General features: G+C 40.3%; 2 protein-coding genes across 3 annotated transcripts; one reads left to right on the top strand and one right to left on the bottom strand.

The window, feature by feature from the left end:
- Nucleotides 1-134: 134 nt before the first annotated feature.
- On the top strand, nucleotides 135-8,858 carry LOC126995955 (E3 ubiquitin-protein ligase RNF25-like). The gene is made up of 8 exons (XM_050855881.1): nucleotides 135-403; nucleotides 1,914-1,982; nucleotides 2,483-2,617; nucleotides 2,955-3,060; nucleotides 3,513-3,646; nucleotides 4,233-4,353; nucleotides 4,688-4,879; nucleotides 5,019-8,858. The coding sequence occupies exons 1-8, from the start codon at nucleotides 384-386 to the stop codon at nucleotides 5,649-5,651; spliced, it is 1,410 nt and encodes a 469-aa protein (XP_050711838.1). The 5' UTR covers nucleotides 135-383; the 3' UTR covers nucleotides 5,652-8,858.
- Nucleotides 6,362-14,861, bottom strand: LOC126995956 (uncharacterized protein C19orf47-like). Of its 2 annotated transcripts, XM_050855883.1 has the most exons (3): nucleotides 14,696-14,861; nucleotides 10,836-11,981; nucleotides 6,362-6,569 (listed from the first exon to the last, which is right to left on the bottom strand). In XM_050855883.1, the coding sequence occupies exons 2-3, from the start codon at nucleotides 11,957-11,959 to the stop codon at nucleotides 6,542-6,544; spliced, it is 1,152 nt and encodes a 383-aa protein (XP_050711840.1). In that variant the 5' UTR covers nucleotides 11,960-11,981; nucleotides 14,696-14,861; the 3' UTR covers nucleotides 6,362-6,541. The 2 variants fall into 2 exon arrangements, with proteins under 2 accessions (XP_050711840.1, XP_050711839.1); XM_050855882.1 differs by having other exon boundaries at nucleotides 6,362-11,981.
- Between the last annotated feature and the right edge of the window lie 281 nt (nucleotides 14,862-15,142).

Raw genomic sequence — 15,142 nt, 5'->3', positions numbered from 1 at the left:
AACACCCCTTAGAAATTGAAGCCAAGATGAAATATATACACTTAATTTACGGAAGAGATACCACAAGCAGAAATAAGCTACAAAAAACGAGATAAAACAGCCTATCGGGAGCCAAGGAGCCGAAGAGCAGGTCAACCCGAAGACATTATTGTGCCCCCCACCACCATCATCTCCTGCCTGGCTGTGACGGGACAAAAATCGACAAAATACCGGAAATTAACCCACCTACCATTCTTACTGCCGTGACTAAGGAAGGTCAAGGAGGAGAAACACACCAAGAAAAGACCGGTGGAAGATAAAATACGCCCGTAAAGCCTGAAACACCCCTCTCTTTCCCTTCACTCTGGGCAACTCAAGCCTGCAGGACCTAATATTTTATCGTCATGGCCGCCAGCAACGAGGCGTGAGTAGTTATTTATCTGTTTTCCACCTTCCTGAGTCCTTAATGTCCTTCCTTACAAGCTTTGGGAGTCCTCAAAAGGGTGACCAAGGAGATATGTCAATAACTCTACGTGTGGTTGGATGAACATTTCAGAATCGTAATTGCTAGTTCCATGTTTTTGTTCGTTGTTTTGCTTTTGTTTCTTGCTGTCAGGTGTTGGTTTGTCTCCTTTAGCTTTTGAATTAAGGTATTAGAGTCGTTTAACCCGCCCATATTGGTACGGCAGGTGTTAATGTAGGTCAGGTGAGCCAGGCATGTAATTGGAAGGGGTGATTTTACATGGAGGTGGTGATGAGACAATTTAAATCAGTGGTCTTATAGTATTCCTTTTCTCTGTGCCATGTCAGTTATGCTTAGATTTTCATGCTTTTAATATAGCCACTTTTTTATATTAGCTTTCATGGGAGACTGTTCCAAAAGGTTCACTCCTAGCCTCAAATTATCTTGTTCCCTATGTTGTTTTATGTTTGGGACCTGAGTAGAAGTGTATAAGCAGGTTGATTTGTTTTCATTCTTATATTCTCTGCTATCCATCCTCATTCCCTATGTCATCTGGCTCATCTGTCTCCTGATTCTCTTTCTCCTCCTTTTTTGTCGCATCAACTTTCTCCTACTTATGTATAGCGTCTTTTTCTTCCTCCTGTCTACTGACCACTTTCTCCTTTAGTCCATTCTCCTCCTCTTAATCTTTAGCTTATTCTTGTGTTGTTATTTTTTGTCCACCTTGTATGTCTTCTCTTTTATCTTACTCTAGCCCTTCTTAGCTTGCATCTTCATCAGTGCTTCCTCCTCCTCCTTTTCCCTTTCCCTCCCATGTCTCATTTTTCTCCTGGTGCTCCTCATTCTTTCTTTAGTTGACTGCTAGATTCTGTAGATAATCTTGATCTCTTTTTCATTACATAGATTTTTGTTTTAGTAATGTAGTAGTGTTCTGCCCTCTAATGTTTTCTTGGAAATTACTTTGATGGTTGGTTTGTATCATTATATTAAGTAATGTTTCCAGTTAATGCATTACACTGCCATAGTATGTACACCTAGCATAGGATGAAGAAATATTAAGGTCTTAATGTTTTAAGATTAGTATTATGGGATATCCTCTGCTTCAAAATTTCCATACATATATATGTTTTGTGAAATATATTATTTAATAGGTATCTCTAATAAATTAATCCACATAAATCTGTTTTTATCCACTCAAATATTGATTTAATTCCAAACCAATGAAGATTGATCTCTTGTTGATCTGCCAGACCTGAAACCATAACAATTTTAATAGAAATTGAAAAAGATATCAATTTCAATGTCATATTACTTTAGGCTGTATGAATTATACTATCCATGTATCTCACTTTTAAAAGTAAGGATAAGTATTGATTTCTAAGTTAAAGAAGAAAAGCTATGTATATATATGAACCATTTCACTAAAAGAATATAGTGTAACACTGATGACTTTATTCTCTTCACTTTTTAGAATCATGGAGGAGATTGAGGCACTGCAAGCCATCATGCTGGATGAGGTCACAGTGCTTCATGGAGACAGGTCAGTTGCTCCACCAGGCTCTCTCTGGGGTCTCACCACACATAGGAACTACTGAAAGCACTGGGGACACATTAGCCTGCCATTTATATATGTGTAAAGGAAAACCCAATGTGACTGTGGTTATAATACATATATTTTTGTTTCTCCATGGTATAAATGAAGGTCTTTGGTTAGTAATGAAAAGTGATTTTTCATATGTAGCTATGTATGCTTACAAAAAAGAAACCTAAAGGGCCAACTCCACAGTACAACACAGTCATATAAGTGCCTAAACTCTACAGTCCTATACACTCCCTACTGGGCAGGCTTTATTCTCATCACCCAATACTAATTATAATTCCAATATAGCTTCCTCAAACTTCTAGCTTCTATACCAACACCAAGCACTGTAAAAAACTATCATCTTTATTATTTGGTTTGGGAGCTTACAAACCAACTGCGTGGAACTGTGGAAAATCTGCAAATTTTCTCACCTTCTCATTGGACGTTACCCCCACCAGTGGAGTGCCGTCAGGGGTTGAGGTGGTGGTGGTGCCGGCTACAGCCCAGAACGTTAAAGAGCAGCATGTGCGAGTCACCCTGGTCATCTCACTCCCCCCTGAGTACCCTGATGCCTCACCTAGCATCACTCTAAGGTATCCTTCTCCCTCTCGGTCTTTCACTTTTTTCATAGTTGCAATTATATTTCTTTCATGGTTCGTACTCTTGTTTTCACCATGTTTATTGTGTTCTCTCTCTGTCTAACCTGTTTAGATTTGTGAACTAAATTTCTTGAGTTAAATCTCCAGACACTGTATTGACTGTGCTTGCCGTCTGTACTTCAGTAATTTAGTTTTCATTCTGTACTTATTTTGTTTGTATCCTGTACTTATAATCATTTTTATGTTACAGTTTTTCACATTTATTCACTTTCACTGTTGCATTAATTTTCACCCGAGAGCAGGCAGTGTAGTAGCTTGTCTCATTCTTCAGGAACCCTCGTGGTGTGGATGACGACGTGCTGGAGAAGATACACCAGGAGAGCAAGCAAAGGTGTGAGGAGTACCTGGGCTGCCCTGTCATCTATGAGCTGATTGAGGTGAGGCTCCACACACACACACAGGATCCATTTTCATACCTCTCTGTCTGTAGATCAGCATCAAAAAGTAATTTGTGATCTGACAGCTTGTAGGCTGCTGAGGAGACAGGCCAGTTATAACCCGTCCACTGCGATTGGCATGGATTTAACTTTCACTGGTAGTTTGGTAACATATACTCCCAGGTCCTTCTCTTCCTCCATGGTGGATAGTTGAGTGTTTCCCATGTGGTATTGGTATACTGGATATCCCCTCCCAAGGTACATGACTATATTCTTAATTGAATTGTAGCAGCCACTTTTTGTTCCATTTCTGTAGCTTGGTGATGTCTGCTTGTAGGAAATTCGCAGTCAAGCAGTTAATGTTGACGAAATGTTATATACCTATGCTGCTGTTCATTGAGTGTGATTAAATTTGCAAGGTTGCATAATACAGTAAAGTGTCTTGGTTACAGGTCGTGCGGGACAACCTGACTGCCAACAATACTCCAAGCTGCCCATGTGCCATCTGTCTGTACCATTTCACTGACACAGACACCTTCACCAAAACTCAGTGCTTCCATTACTTCCACTCCTACTGTCTTGGGCGGTGAGTGTGTGCCACACTCTTCTTGGTGTCTTCACATAATATTGTGTTTATTTTACATTATCAGTGCTTGTTTTTTTGTTGTTCAACTGATTTGCCTCACTGTCCCACATTCCTTTTTTGTTATGACCTTAGTATGACTCATACTAGAAATAATATACTCATGTATCAAAAATATGTCACAAATTCAGGTTTTATGCTATATTAAATTTCCTAAATAGAATTGTTAAATTGAGGTGAAGGTGAAGTTGGGGGCAGAGCATGTGCTATAGCTGCGCGTGGCCTCGGTGCACATCTCTTTCACATTGGCCCTTGAGCCTGTGGTGGGTGAGAAGCCATGAACCTGGAACACAGGGCCTGTGCAATATCCAGGTTACTCCAATTTACCTTCCCCAGGTTTCTCCAGGTAGCCAATTATTGACCATCCCAAGAGGAAAAATGAACAGATGGATGGGTTGTGTGCCAGCTGCCAAGGCTGGGATTCAATCCCAGGCCCATAGATTTGTAGTTAGGCATGAATCTGTGTAGAGTGTACAAATTGACAAACATACTTTATATTGATAAAGTTGGTCAAATTGTTGTCTTGCAGGTATATTGTCAACTGTGAGGAGGAGGCAGCAGCTGAGGAGGAGGAACCACAGCCTGCTTGGATGGCCCGAGAGAAAAAGCAACTTATGTGTCCTGTGTGCCGGGACCCCATCCAGAGTGAGGTAACATACACACACACATGCAAATGCACATGCACACACACACACACACACACACACACACACAGTGGTTATGAATAATTAACACCCAACCATCATAAATTTATTATTTGAATGATTTTATTGTGGTATAGGATCTGATATTCTGGGATAAAATCTGTGACGAGTGTCAATCTGTCAATATCTTTCTTTTTTATATGACTTAGTAAGATTATTTCTGCCTCTGTTAGTACTATCCCACTTAATAGTGACCTCTGTTGCATGCTTTCCCTGCAGCACAGAACAGACAGGATGACCTGTTTTGTTATACACCTAACAACATATTTCCCTCTTGAAGCTCAACAGTGAGGAATTGCTCTTGGCTGCCCCACCTGAGGAGGAGGAGAATACAGCAGCTTTCAGTGCAGATGACCCAGTTTTAGTGGCACTGCAACAGAAGATGGCACAGCTGTACCTTAAGCAGAAGGAAAAGGGAGGCATAATCAACTTGGAGGAGGAGAAAAACAAGTTTCTGCTGTCTTCTAATAGGGTGAGGCTGTGTGTGTTATGTATTGTTCAAACCTTGGATAAAAGAAGAATTTACTTTTTATAGCTCAGATCAAGCTGAACACATAACAAAGCAATTATGACTAATAATAAGTGTGTGCATTGTGTGTTCTTTCTCCCAGGTGGACTTTTGTGAGGGCTTTGCAGGTAACCTGGAGGAGGAGGCAAGTTTCAGTCTGCCAGACTCCCCTGATGATGTCCCACTAGAGGACCAGCTGCCCCTGCCTGTCGCACCACCCTCCTCCCGCAGGGGCAGCCGTCCCACCCAGCCACGGCCTCAGGGACACAAGGCGCATGGAGGCTACGGCCGTCAGCCCTGGAGGAACACAGATCATGGAGGTGATGGCCGCCACTGGACTAGCAATCGAGGTGGGCGAGGGGGTAGTGGGTGCCGTGGACGGGGCACTGGGCGGGGAGGCAATCATGGCTCCTCTAGGATCATCCCTGAGCACCAAGAATACAATGCTCTGAGCCTGAAGGGTCACTGCATGATAGAGAGCAGCCTAGCCACCAAGGGCCACAGTCGCCCACATGACGATGGCAGGTATGAAAATGGTAACATCTACCACACTGGGGACAACAGGACAGAGGTTTCCTTTGGGGCAAGAGGTGGGGGAGGGGGTGGGAGTGGAAAGAGGGGTTCTAAGGGTTCTGGTAGCAGGCAGCGCTATGGCCCGGGCAGGGGTAGGGCCCGTGGGCCTCCTGCTGGCTTTGCCGCATCAAGCCAGCGTCACTCTGCTCAAGACTGGAGTTGACGAATGTGGCTTGCAGGGTTTTGGCCGCCCTGTCTCCTCCTCTCTGCCCTCCTCTGTCTCCTCATCTGTGTACCAAGTATTACCATAATAATGTCTTTAACCCTCAAGTATTCAGTATATTCAACTTCCAAAAGAAATGGGTGTTGTAGTTGTCGTTACCATGATCAGCTTACTCACCGTAGAGCCATAGATGATGAGTGTGTCGGCCACGCATTGCGCCCCACTTGTGCGCCCCCCACAACCCCAGACTCGGTGTGTAGCATCAGTAGCAATATTGTATCTCTGTTGGGTGTAAGATATTCCTCTAGGTGTGTTGTGAGGAGAATCAAGATTTTCATAGAAATTTTAAATCTGAAGCTTTGACAGAGACTGAATTTCCTTTACATTTTCCCCATCATGGGGGGAAAGAGCTGGCCAGAGACAGCAAGTCTGATGAGAATCAAAGTCTTGCATAATATAAACACTAGGAGAAGATTCAGAAGCTGGCAGTGTGTGGCAGACAGTGGCACACCCTGTTCTCCTTGCGTTACTTTTAGAAAAGATTTTGTATTTGAGTTTTACACAAAGTTTATTTTTTATATGCACAAACTATTTACTTTGTATAGTAGCAGTTTCTTTTTCATCTATTTTAGATGATCAGAAGTTTGCTTTACCATTTAGTCTGTGATGTAAACTGTTTGAGTTTTGTTGATGGTGAATTAAAAAAGGGATACGTTTAACTTTTATTTAATTCATTCTCTTGTGTAACACAAGACTTCCATCACAACACTTAGCAGCTTTCTTGGGTCAGAGATCATAAGTTGTGGATGGGGTTAGTACAAGGTGGTGATGGAAGTGGTGGTGGCAGCGGTGGCTGGCCCACGCGAGTGCCGGAACACACACACGTTGGCTTAGTGACTACCCAGCAGCTTCCTTATTCTGAAAATGGACAATGGAGAAAACTGAAGCTTAGGCACAAAGTTTGGGGTCTTAAAACCAGGTTTTGAAATGAATTCAATCTGTGATTCTCTCAATAACAACTATTAACTTAAATGTATGTGTGTGTTCGAAATCAATTGACTTACAATAATAATAGTTAATACTGTTGACCATTGCCCTTAGGATATATTGAATTACTGGCTTAGTGTTTTATTTAGTGCAGCAATTTATGAAAATATGCTGGTCCGTTTAATGTGCATTGCCTGCCTCATACTCAGTCGTGGAGTCTCTAAAGGGGGGGGGTTGCAAAATGAAAAATTGATGAACCTGATATTTGACATTAATATGTACATTGTATTTACATATTTCACATGTAATTTCAAGAAATTTCATTTAGGGACAAAAAGAATAAAAAAAAAAAAAAAAAAAAAATTTGATGAGGCGTCGAAAACAGCAAAGGGCCAAGCGCCTAAAGTCTGGACTGGGGAAAAATAAGTGTTGAAGTTTTCTGTCATTTCAGCGTGCTAGAACTTCAGCCAGTGAAAATATTTACTTCATATAAGTGGCAACTGATAAAAATTGCCCCCATCAACTATAAGACCAAAGAATACCGAGTAGGTGTGAGAGGGAGGTGCTACTGAGAGGAGGAGGAGGGGCCTGTCTTTCCATGAGTCAAAGCTATGAGAGACAGGGAAACAGGAAATGCATTGCTTGTTTTCCTCTCTCAGCCCTACAAGCATTGCGATAGTAGGACCTTTTATTGTTTTCTGGAGCTAAGAGGAAAAGTTGTGGTGTAGTTATACATAAGCCGCAATTTGAGGATTTTGGGGGTTAGTCATGACACTTGTCCCATTGTTGCACTCGACACCTCATAGAGAACACATCTACTTATATACTTATTTTAGTTTGATTTTTTATTTGAGAGGGGGGGTCCGGGATTTTTAGGTGTCAGGATATTTTGTCAGCTATATAAGTAAGTACATATACATAATACAAAGTTAAAGATTTTATTATTCAAAATAGGCAGAAACTTACCTGAAGGACAACACAAGACATCCACTTTTGTTCTCTCTTTGTGATGATATTATAGGCTAAGCTGAGTGCCATGTTAGCATCTGATGAAGGGAGTTAGAGGATGGGGACGTCAGCTTCCTAATACAGTACAATTTATAGACACTGGAATGTATTTAGGGGTGGTTGCTGCTGTATCTTTACTTACATTACTAATATATCTCAGTCTTGTGCTCTACAACTTAAGGAATGCTTCACACGTCTCATAGATTTTGATGTGTGGTTGTATCTTTCTTAGCTTTGGGCTCATCAGTTTTCAGTGACTTATAATGACTTTCTGATGCCCAAGCTAACATGAAATAATTATATCAGTTACTTAACATAGGATCTCTGACAACTACAGAAGTTTCATCATCAGTCAGACTGATGTTCTTAAGACTTGTTTTATCAATATTTGTCAGGATATTGGTTCTCTCCATGCTTTGTCTGTTGAAATACAGGCAAGAGGGGAATGAAAAGTAGACAATGTTGGCTAAATTCAACAAAATTTCAGTGGTAACTAATATTGAATACTAGAAGGAAAGAAGTCTTGACTAGGTACATGAAAATTTGCCCAACAAGCCAAGGGTCATAGGTGTTTGTGTCCACAACTGTGACATGTCCATGTGGAAGATTATTCCACAAAGACTGTTGGACTTCTAATCTACACTTAGTAAACCTCTTTTCCTATTTCTGTAAAGTCATATAAATCTCAGTTTTCTTTTTACAGTAAAGTTCCTAATTATTTATCTTAGGTGTACATTATAAGTTATTATTTTCTTGATATTCCTTTTCCATTGATACAAACAGCAATCTATTGAAGAGTTCAAGGAGTGGTCTGGTGAACTTTACCAAATGCTGTTTGAACTTATTGGCATTTGCAGTGATTCGGGTTTGTGCCACTCATGATCTTGCCGACAGTTCAGTAAGCTATGACATAGGGAATGGCTGAGACATGGCATTCCTAGTGTATTGTTGTCACAGACATGGAACTTTTACTTAAACAGGAAGAATACCTTGATAATACTGAAATTTGTGTAGCTATTGTGAACTCTTGATACCTTAGTTAAATATTAGGCTGGACCCTGCATTCCTTTACATGCAATCACAACCCAGTAAATAACATTGAATTATGCTTTGTAGAAATAAAATTGTTCACCTATTTACTGGGATCGATGGAACACAGTGATTACTGTCTCGTATTAAATGTGAAATATAAATTACCCTTTTCCTACTGGCCGTATAAGTTTTATTTATCCTCGATATTTCTCATTTACTTGACTAAACATAAAACATTCTCAAAGGTAAAAAGATACTGGATGGTTCTATATAATAGCTTCATTTTAATCACTGAGCAATGCCTTGTTGCCTGAACATAATGAGTCTACTTTTAGGATTATAAAAATATCAAGCAATGAAAATAGGTACTTGCCATGTATCGTATGTAATATGAAAAAATAATTTTATGCCTTCATAAAAGTGCTGAGCACTTTCAATTCATCAATAACCACAATCCTGAAGTATTACCCAGAGATGCCTGTGCTTTCATAATGGTGTGCAATGCTCAAAGTCAATTTATGATTAACAAAAATAACCATCAGTACAAATTATTTTTTCTGACTTCCAGTAAAAAAAAAAAGTACAGGTGATCTTCATATGGCTTCCACCTGCACCTCACTCGGTATATTGACTAACTGAAGTGGTAGTAATTTGGCTCTTTGAGTATTATGTACTTCTTTTAGTGCTACTCCAAGCTTTATTACAATGAACCATGATAAACACTTTGAAATGCTAAGTGGTGGGTCATCAGGCTGGCAGTGTATAGACTAACAGACCACTGGAAATTCAAGAACTGTAGCACTGAACAACGGAGTACAATCTTGGTTTGCCTGGTTTGCTGGGTCCTCTTCCTCAACACCCTTGATGATGGAAGTGCACCATCCCTCCCATTATAGTCCCCTTAGAGAAAGCAGGTAGGGCATGAGGGGGTTAGTCATGAACAGGTGCATAGAGGTAGGTGTGGAAGCCTCAAGAAGTCAAGAGTAACTTTGCATTAATTTTTTTTTATTCTGTTTTGCACTGGTAGTATGAGAAATGACATGCTTGCTCCTGGTATGTTGTTTTTATGTGGCTATTGGTAAATGTTCAAATTTTCTAGAGCAAGTTTTCTTTGTCCTTGCCTTTACCAAAAGATAAAGTAATTCATCAATCAAAAAATGTAACTTAACAATTCAAATAATAATTCAGAGAAGGCAACAGTGACCTATATTGCACAGGTTCTCTGATATAATAAAGCTGACTGTCTACAACCTCCACATACTCCTCACATTTTAGTTTTCATCACTCCAATATTTTAGCTGCTTCCTTCTCTTGTAAATAAGCAACAAAACTATAACTGTGGATTACAAGAAGCATAAAAAACAAGTCTACTTTTAACTCAGTAATTCAGTCTATTGGTCATACATCAAGTTCTTGGTCAGGGAAGATTAGATACACTTGTGGGTCATTTACCATCTTTACATGTCTGATCAACCTTTAAACCCTCAACTAAAATCAGTAATTAACACAATTTCATAAATATAATAACTGTATCATTATAATCTATGTGTGTTTGCATTAATACTTATCATTGTACAGCTTCTTGACATGGTTAACCCAAGAAAACAAATGTGTTGACCACACACATGCACACAGGCATGCACGCACACAGACACATACACACACATGCGCGCACACAAAAATACACAAACTTCGTGACACCACCTGAATCAAGCATATTTACATTTACATTTTCTGATTTTCTCTTTTACTTTTAAAATAATTCTTTGGTTATTCAAGATCAAAATCCATATAGAAAGTTGTGAGATATAACTATTGCATTCACAAAGTCCTGAATTTTTTTTACAAAAATGAAGAGCAGATTATCTTCACAACTATGAAGTTAATCCTTAATATTTTGTTACAAATTTTTCTGAAACCTTTAAACATATTGGTTTTACGGACTGGTAAAATATTCTCACACTGACTAGATTTTGCCTTGAGTAACAACTTAAGATAATATCTCAAACTCCAGCTAAGTAAGCCAGTAATTAGAGAACTTTTTACATTATACATTAATTTCCAAGTCTACTAAACACATCTGTTTTTAAAGGTATCATTTCTTCACTCACAATTTCACCAGTCTTTTTATTGACCTTCACAATCTTTTTCACATACTTTTTCGCTCCCACTGGGGGCATGGAGGAGGAAGTGGCAGGTGCCGTCACCACAGTCCTTCCCAGTAGCTTACTTTTGGCTACTGTCGTTTTCGCTTCTGCTGCAGGAGATACCTTTGCCTTTAATGAACTGGCAGGAGATGCTTTGATCTTTGGTGAGCTGGCAGGAGATACTTTGGCCTTTAGTGAGTTGCCAGGAGACAGCTTGGTAGGCTTACTTGACTTCATGGCTTCTTGTGTTTCCCTTGCAAATATTCCAGCACTAGCACATGCCACATTTCCAGTAACCTTTTGCATACCCAGCCTGCTCTTTACACTAGTCGTAGTGTCTGCATTCACAGCTGTAGTAGAGTCATTGTTAGCCAGCTGCTTTTTAGCTGCAGCCACCTTCTCATTACCCTCCTTGGATGTGTATTTGAGTATCCCTTGGTATTCTAGAGGCTTGCCAATGCTCACATCACGTTCGCTTGTGGGTGTGTCCGAGTCCTCATTGAATACTAAGCGGCCAAACACAGAGGATGACTTTTTGGAGCCATTATCCATTGCTGGAGGAGACCGGAGCATAACATCCTTTCCATGCATGGTGATAGTGATCTTGGGGTTCTCTGTGGTGGTGCTGGTGACTGAGTTGTCCCCAAGCCTGTTGAACACTGAACTCCTCTTGCCGCTGTTTCCTGAGTCATCCTCCTCCAGAGGCCGCTTGGTACCAGAACTGAGCCGGGAAGAGAGAGATTGAGACAGACTGGTGCTGGTGGTGGGTGGTGAAGGGGGTGGCCCTTCCTTTCTGACATAATGCTCCAGCATCCTGGTGGCTGGAGTGCTTTTTTTAGTAACTGGGGGTGGGACAGAAACTTCCGGCTGAACGGGAGTGGCTGGGGTAGCCTGTAGCACCTTCTGGCGGGACAACTGGCCAGAGTACGCCTTTGCATGCTTTAGGATGGCAATTACATCACCCATAACTGTGATCCCCATATCCCTGAGATACTCCCGGTTCAAGTCCAGAAGCATGTCTGTCTTGATACGGTTGTCAGTAAAAATGATAGCATAGTTGGTCGCCTCGCCAGCAGGGATGCCGGCCTCCGTGAAGAACTTGAGCCAAACTGAAGTCTCACTGATTGATGACATCTTGCCCAATTTTTTGTACTGTCTGAAAATTGATGAGATTTTTTAAGTATGAAAGTAAATTGTGGTGGTAAAATATTTTGTAAAAAAAAAAAAAAAAAAAAAAAAAAAAAGAGAGAGAGAGAGAGAGAGAGAGAGAGAGAGAGAGAGAGAGAGAGAGAGAGAGAGAGAGAGAGAGAGAGAGAGAGAGAGAGCAATTTCTGTAGTAAATTTTCTTTTATAGCAATTAACTAGGATAAAATCATGTCTATTTGAAAAAGCACCATACTTTACTCAGAAATATAGCATCTGTATTTCTGAAATAGTGCACATGTCAGCTAAAGTTTTAATTAAACCCTGTCCTATGGGGGCTACGATGTTTAATTTTTCGTCTTTTTTTCTTCTCGTGGTCTAAATCAGTGGCAAATATCATAGAACCCTGCACATACTTTATATAAGAAAAATGGGAGAGTTGGTTCTCCTAATATGAACTACAAACTGGACTAATTAGTGAACAGATTAGCTAATTACCAAATAGTGCTCAGTGAATGTTGAATAATTGCATCATTATTTTACAGCAATGAGTTGCTATCCATTAGGTTCTTATCCTTAGCAGCAACAAGCTACTATCCATTAGGTTACACATGGAGTTGTTCAAGGGAATGTGGTGTGGCAGGGTGTAAGTCCGATGGATGTTCAATGAATCCTGTGAGCTTACAAAGCTGCGTAATTAAGCAGCAACTGGACATTAGTTTTGCAGATTGTGCTGAGCTGCCTGGTAAATGACTATATAACATAATATTTATTTTCTGTGAGGTGCTTGGGAAACAGCCTCACCCATCAAGGTGCCTGATAAAACATTAACAATCACCATCCAGTCCTGTAATTTTGGCTGATTTTGGGGGAGCTAGAGGGCATCATAGGTTCATGAAGGGGGGGGAGCGAAGTAAGCATGTGCAGTATTGTGAAATTTTTTGAAAAATTTAGCACTTTAAGGGGCATTTTGAGGCTGATATAGAAGACTTTGCCCCCTCAAAATTACAGCCCTGATACTAGAGTAAATCTACGAGCAGATACACCAAAAGGACCCGTTAAAACATCAAGAAGGGTCCACATGTAACACTGACAGACAATAATTTCGTGGACACTCAAGCCCGTATTTTCAAACATATAAGCGCCTTAGTTCCCCTGTTTGAAAAGCCTCTCATAGAAGCTGCAGGACTTTGCATGGACTGTTCTGTGATGCTAGTGATACTTTTACAAGTCTTCTGCATCTTGAATGGGAAAAAACACCCATGAAAACCCGATTAATCTTCTCTGTGGCCTTGGGAAATAGTCATAATATTAGCCTGATATGTTAAAGAGAGAGATACTACATAATTTACACTTGGAAAATCCTGGAGAAGCAAATTCCAAACCCATCACTGCAAACTGAAGGAGGGATTACAGGCCAGACATCCCCCCAATTTGGCTGCACCTGCTCCAGAACATCCATTGAAGCTGTCAGTCAACGTCTTAGGTCCATACATACCACCAACTTTACCAACGAGGGACCAAGACTATTCAAATGCCTGCCGAGGGACATCAGGGACACTACTAATTGCAGCACAGAGACCTTCAAGAGAAAATTACACGTCTTCTGCATCTTGAACGGGAAAAACACCCCTGAAAACCCGACTGATCTTCTCTGTGGCCTTAGGAAAAAATTGTAATGGGAGACTTGCAATGTTTAATAGTTGTAAGTCGTTTAAGAAGTCGTAATCGTTTAAGAATAGTCGCAATAGTCGTTTAATAAGAAGTCGTAATACTAGTCGTTTAAGAACAGTTGCAATGGGAGACTTGACACGTTTAGTAGTTGTAATAGTCGTTTAGGAAGTCGTATTCATTTAAGAATAGTTGCAATAGTCGTTTGATAAGAATAGTTGCGATAGTCGTTTAATAAGAATAGTTGCGATAGTCGTTTAATAAGAATAGTTGCGATAGTCGTTTAATAAGAATAGTTGCGATAGTCGTTTAATAAGAATAGTCGCGATAGTCGTTTAATAAGTTGTAATAGTCGTTTAAGAACAGTCGTAATGGGAGACTTGACACGTTTAATAGTTGTAATAGTCGTTCAAGAAGTAATCGTTTAAGAAGTCGCAATAGTTGTCTAATAAGAATAGTCGCAATAGTCGTCTAATAAGAATAGTTGCAATAGTCGCTTAATAATAAGTCGTAATAGTCGTTTAAGAACAGTCGTAATGGGAGACTTGACACGTTTAATAGTTGCGATAGTCGTTTAATAAGAAGTCGTAATCGTTTAAGAATAGTCGCAATAGTCGTTTAATAAGAATAGTCGCGATAGTCGTTTAATAATAAGTCGTAATAGTCGTTTAAGAACAGTCGTAATGGGAGACTTGACACGTTTAATAGTTGTAATAGTTGTCTAATAAGAATAGTTGCAATAGTCGTTTAATAATAAGTCGTAATAGTCGTTTAAGAACAGTCGTAATGGGAGACTTGACACGTTTAATAGTTGTAATAGTCGTTTAAGAAGTCGTAATCGTTTAAGAATAGTTGCGATAGTCGTTTAATAAGAATAGTCGCGATAGTCTTTTAATAAGAAGTCGTAATAGTCGTTTAAGAACAGTCGTAATGGGAGACTGATATATTTTAGAATATGGACCTCGGCTGAAAGTCAAGGAACCACCCCTTATGTCCCGCCTGAAGCTCGCACATTACACCCACTAGGAGCCGTTAGAGCCCCCTGCAGGCACTCACCCCGCCCCCTGAGTGAGTCCTCGTCAGCGTCCCCGCCAAGGTCGCCGCGGGGTGGTGCGGGAAGGGTTATTCTTGGCCGAGGGAGGTTATTCTCGGCGGCGTCCTCCCCACCGCGCCGCCATCACAACACTGGGTCCCGACTCTTGCACAAGGCTTGGAAAAACGAAATAAAGCAATAAAAGTCAAATAAAAAGAACAGATGTAATAGTGGGAAAACAAACAGAACAACATGAAAGGGAAATGCGAAAAGAATAGGCCAAAGTAAGCTAAAATGAAGAAAATATAGAACCCAAAATCTGGAAGCAATTTTAAAGTGAACATAACAAGTCTGGTCAAAGTAAAGTGTATAAGTGTATGCAGTGAAGTAACTAAGAAGTGTGCGTAGTGAAGTATATAAGTGTAAAGAAGTACCAAGGAGGACCTAATAAGAAGCGATAAAAGAAGAAG

This window comes from Eriocheir sinensis, chromosome 9 (assembly GCF_024679095.1).
Source record: "Eriocheir sinensis breed Jianghai 21 chromosome 9, ASM2467909v1, whole genome shotgun sequence".
Lineage (NCBI taxonomy): Eukaryota > Metazoa > Arthropoda > Malacostraca > Decapoda > Varunidae > Eriocheir > Eriocheir sinensis.
The sequence above is the reverse complement of the archived record's forward strand: the minus strand, read 5'-3'. Positions and strand labels throughout refer to the sequence as shown.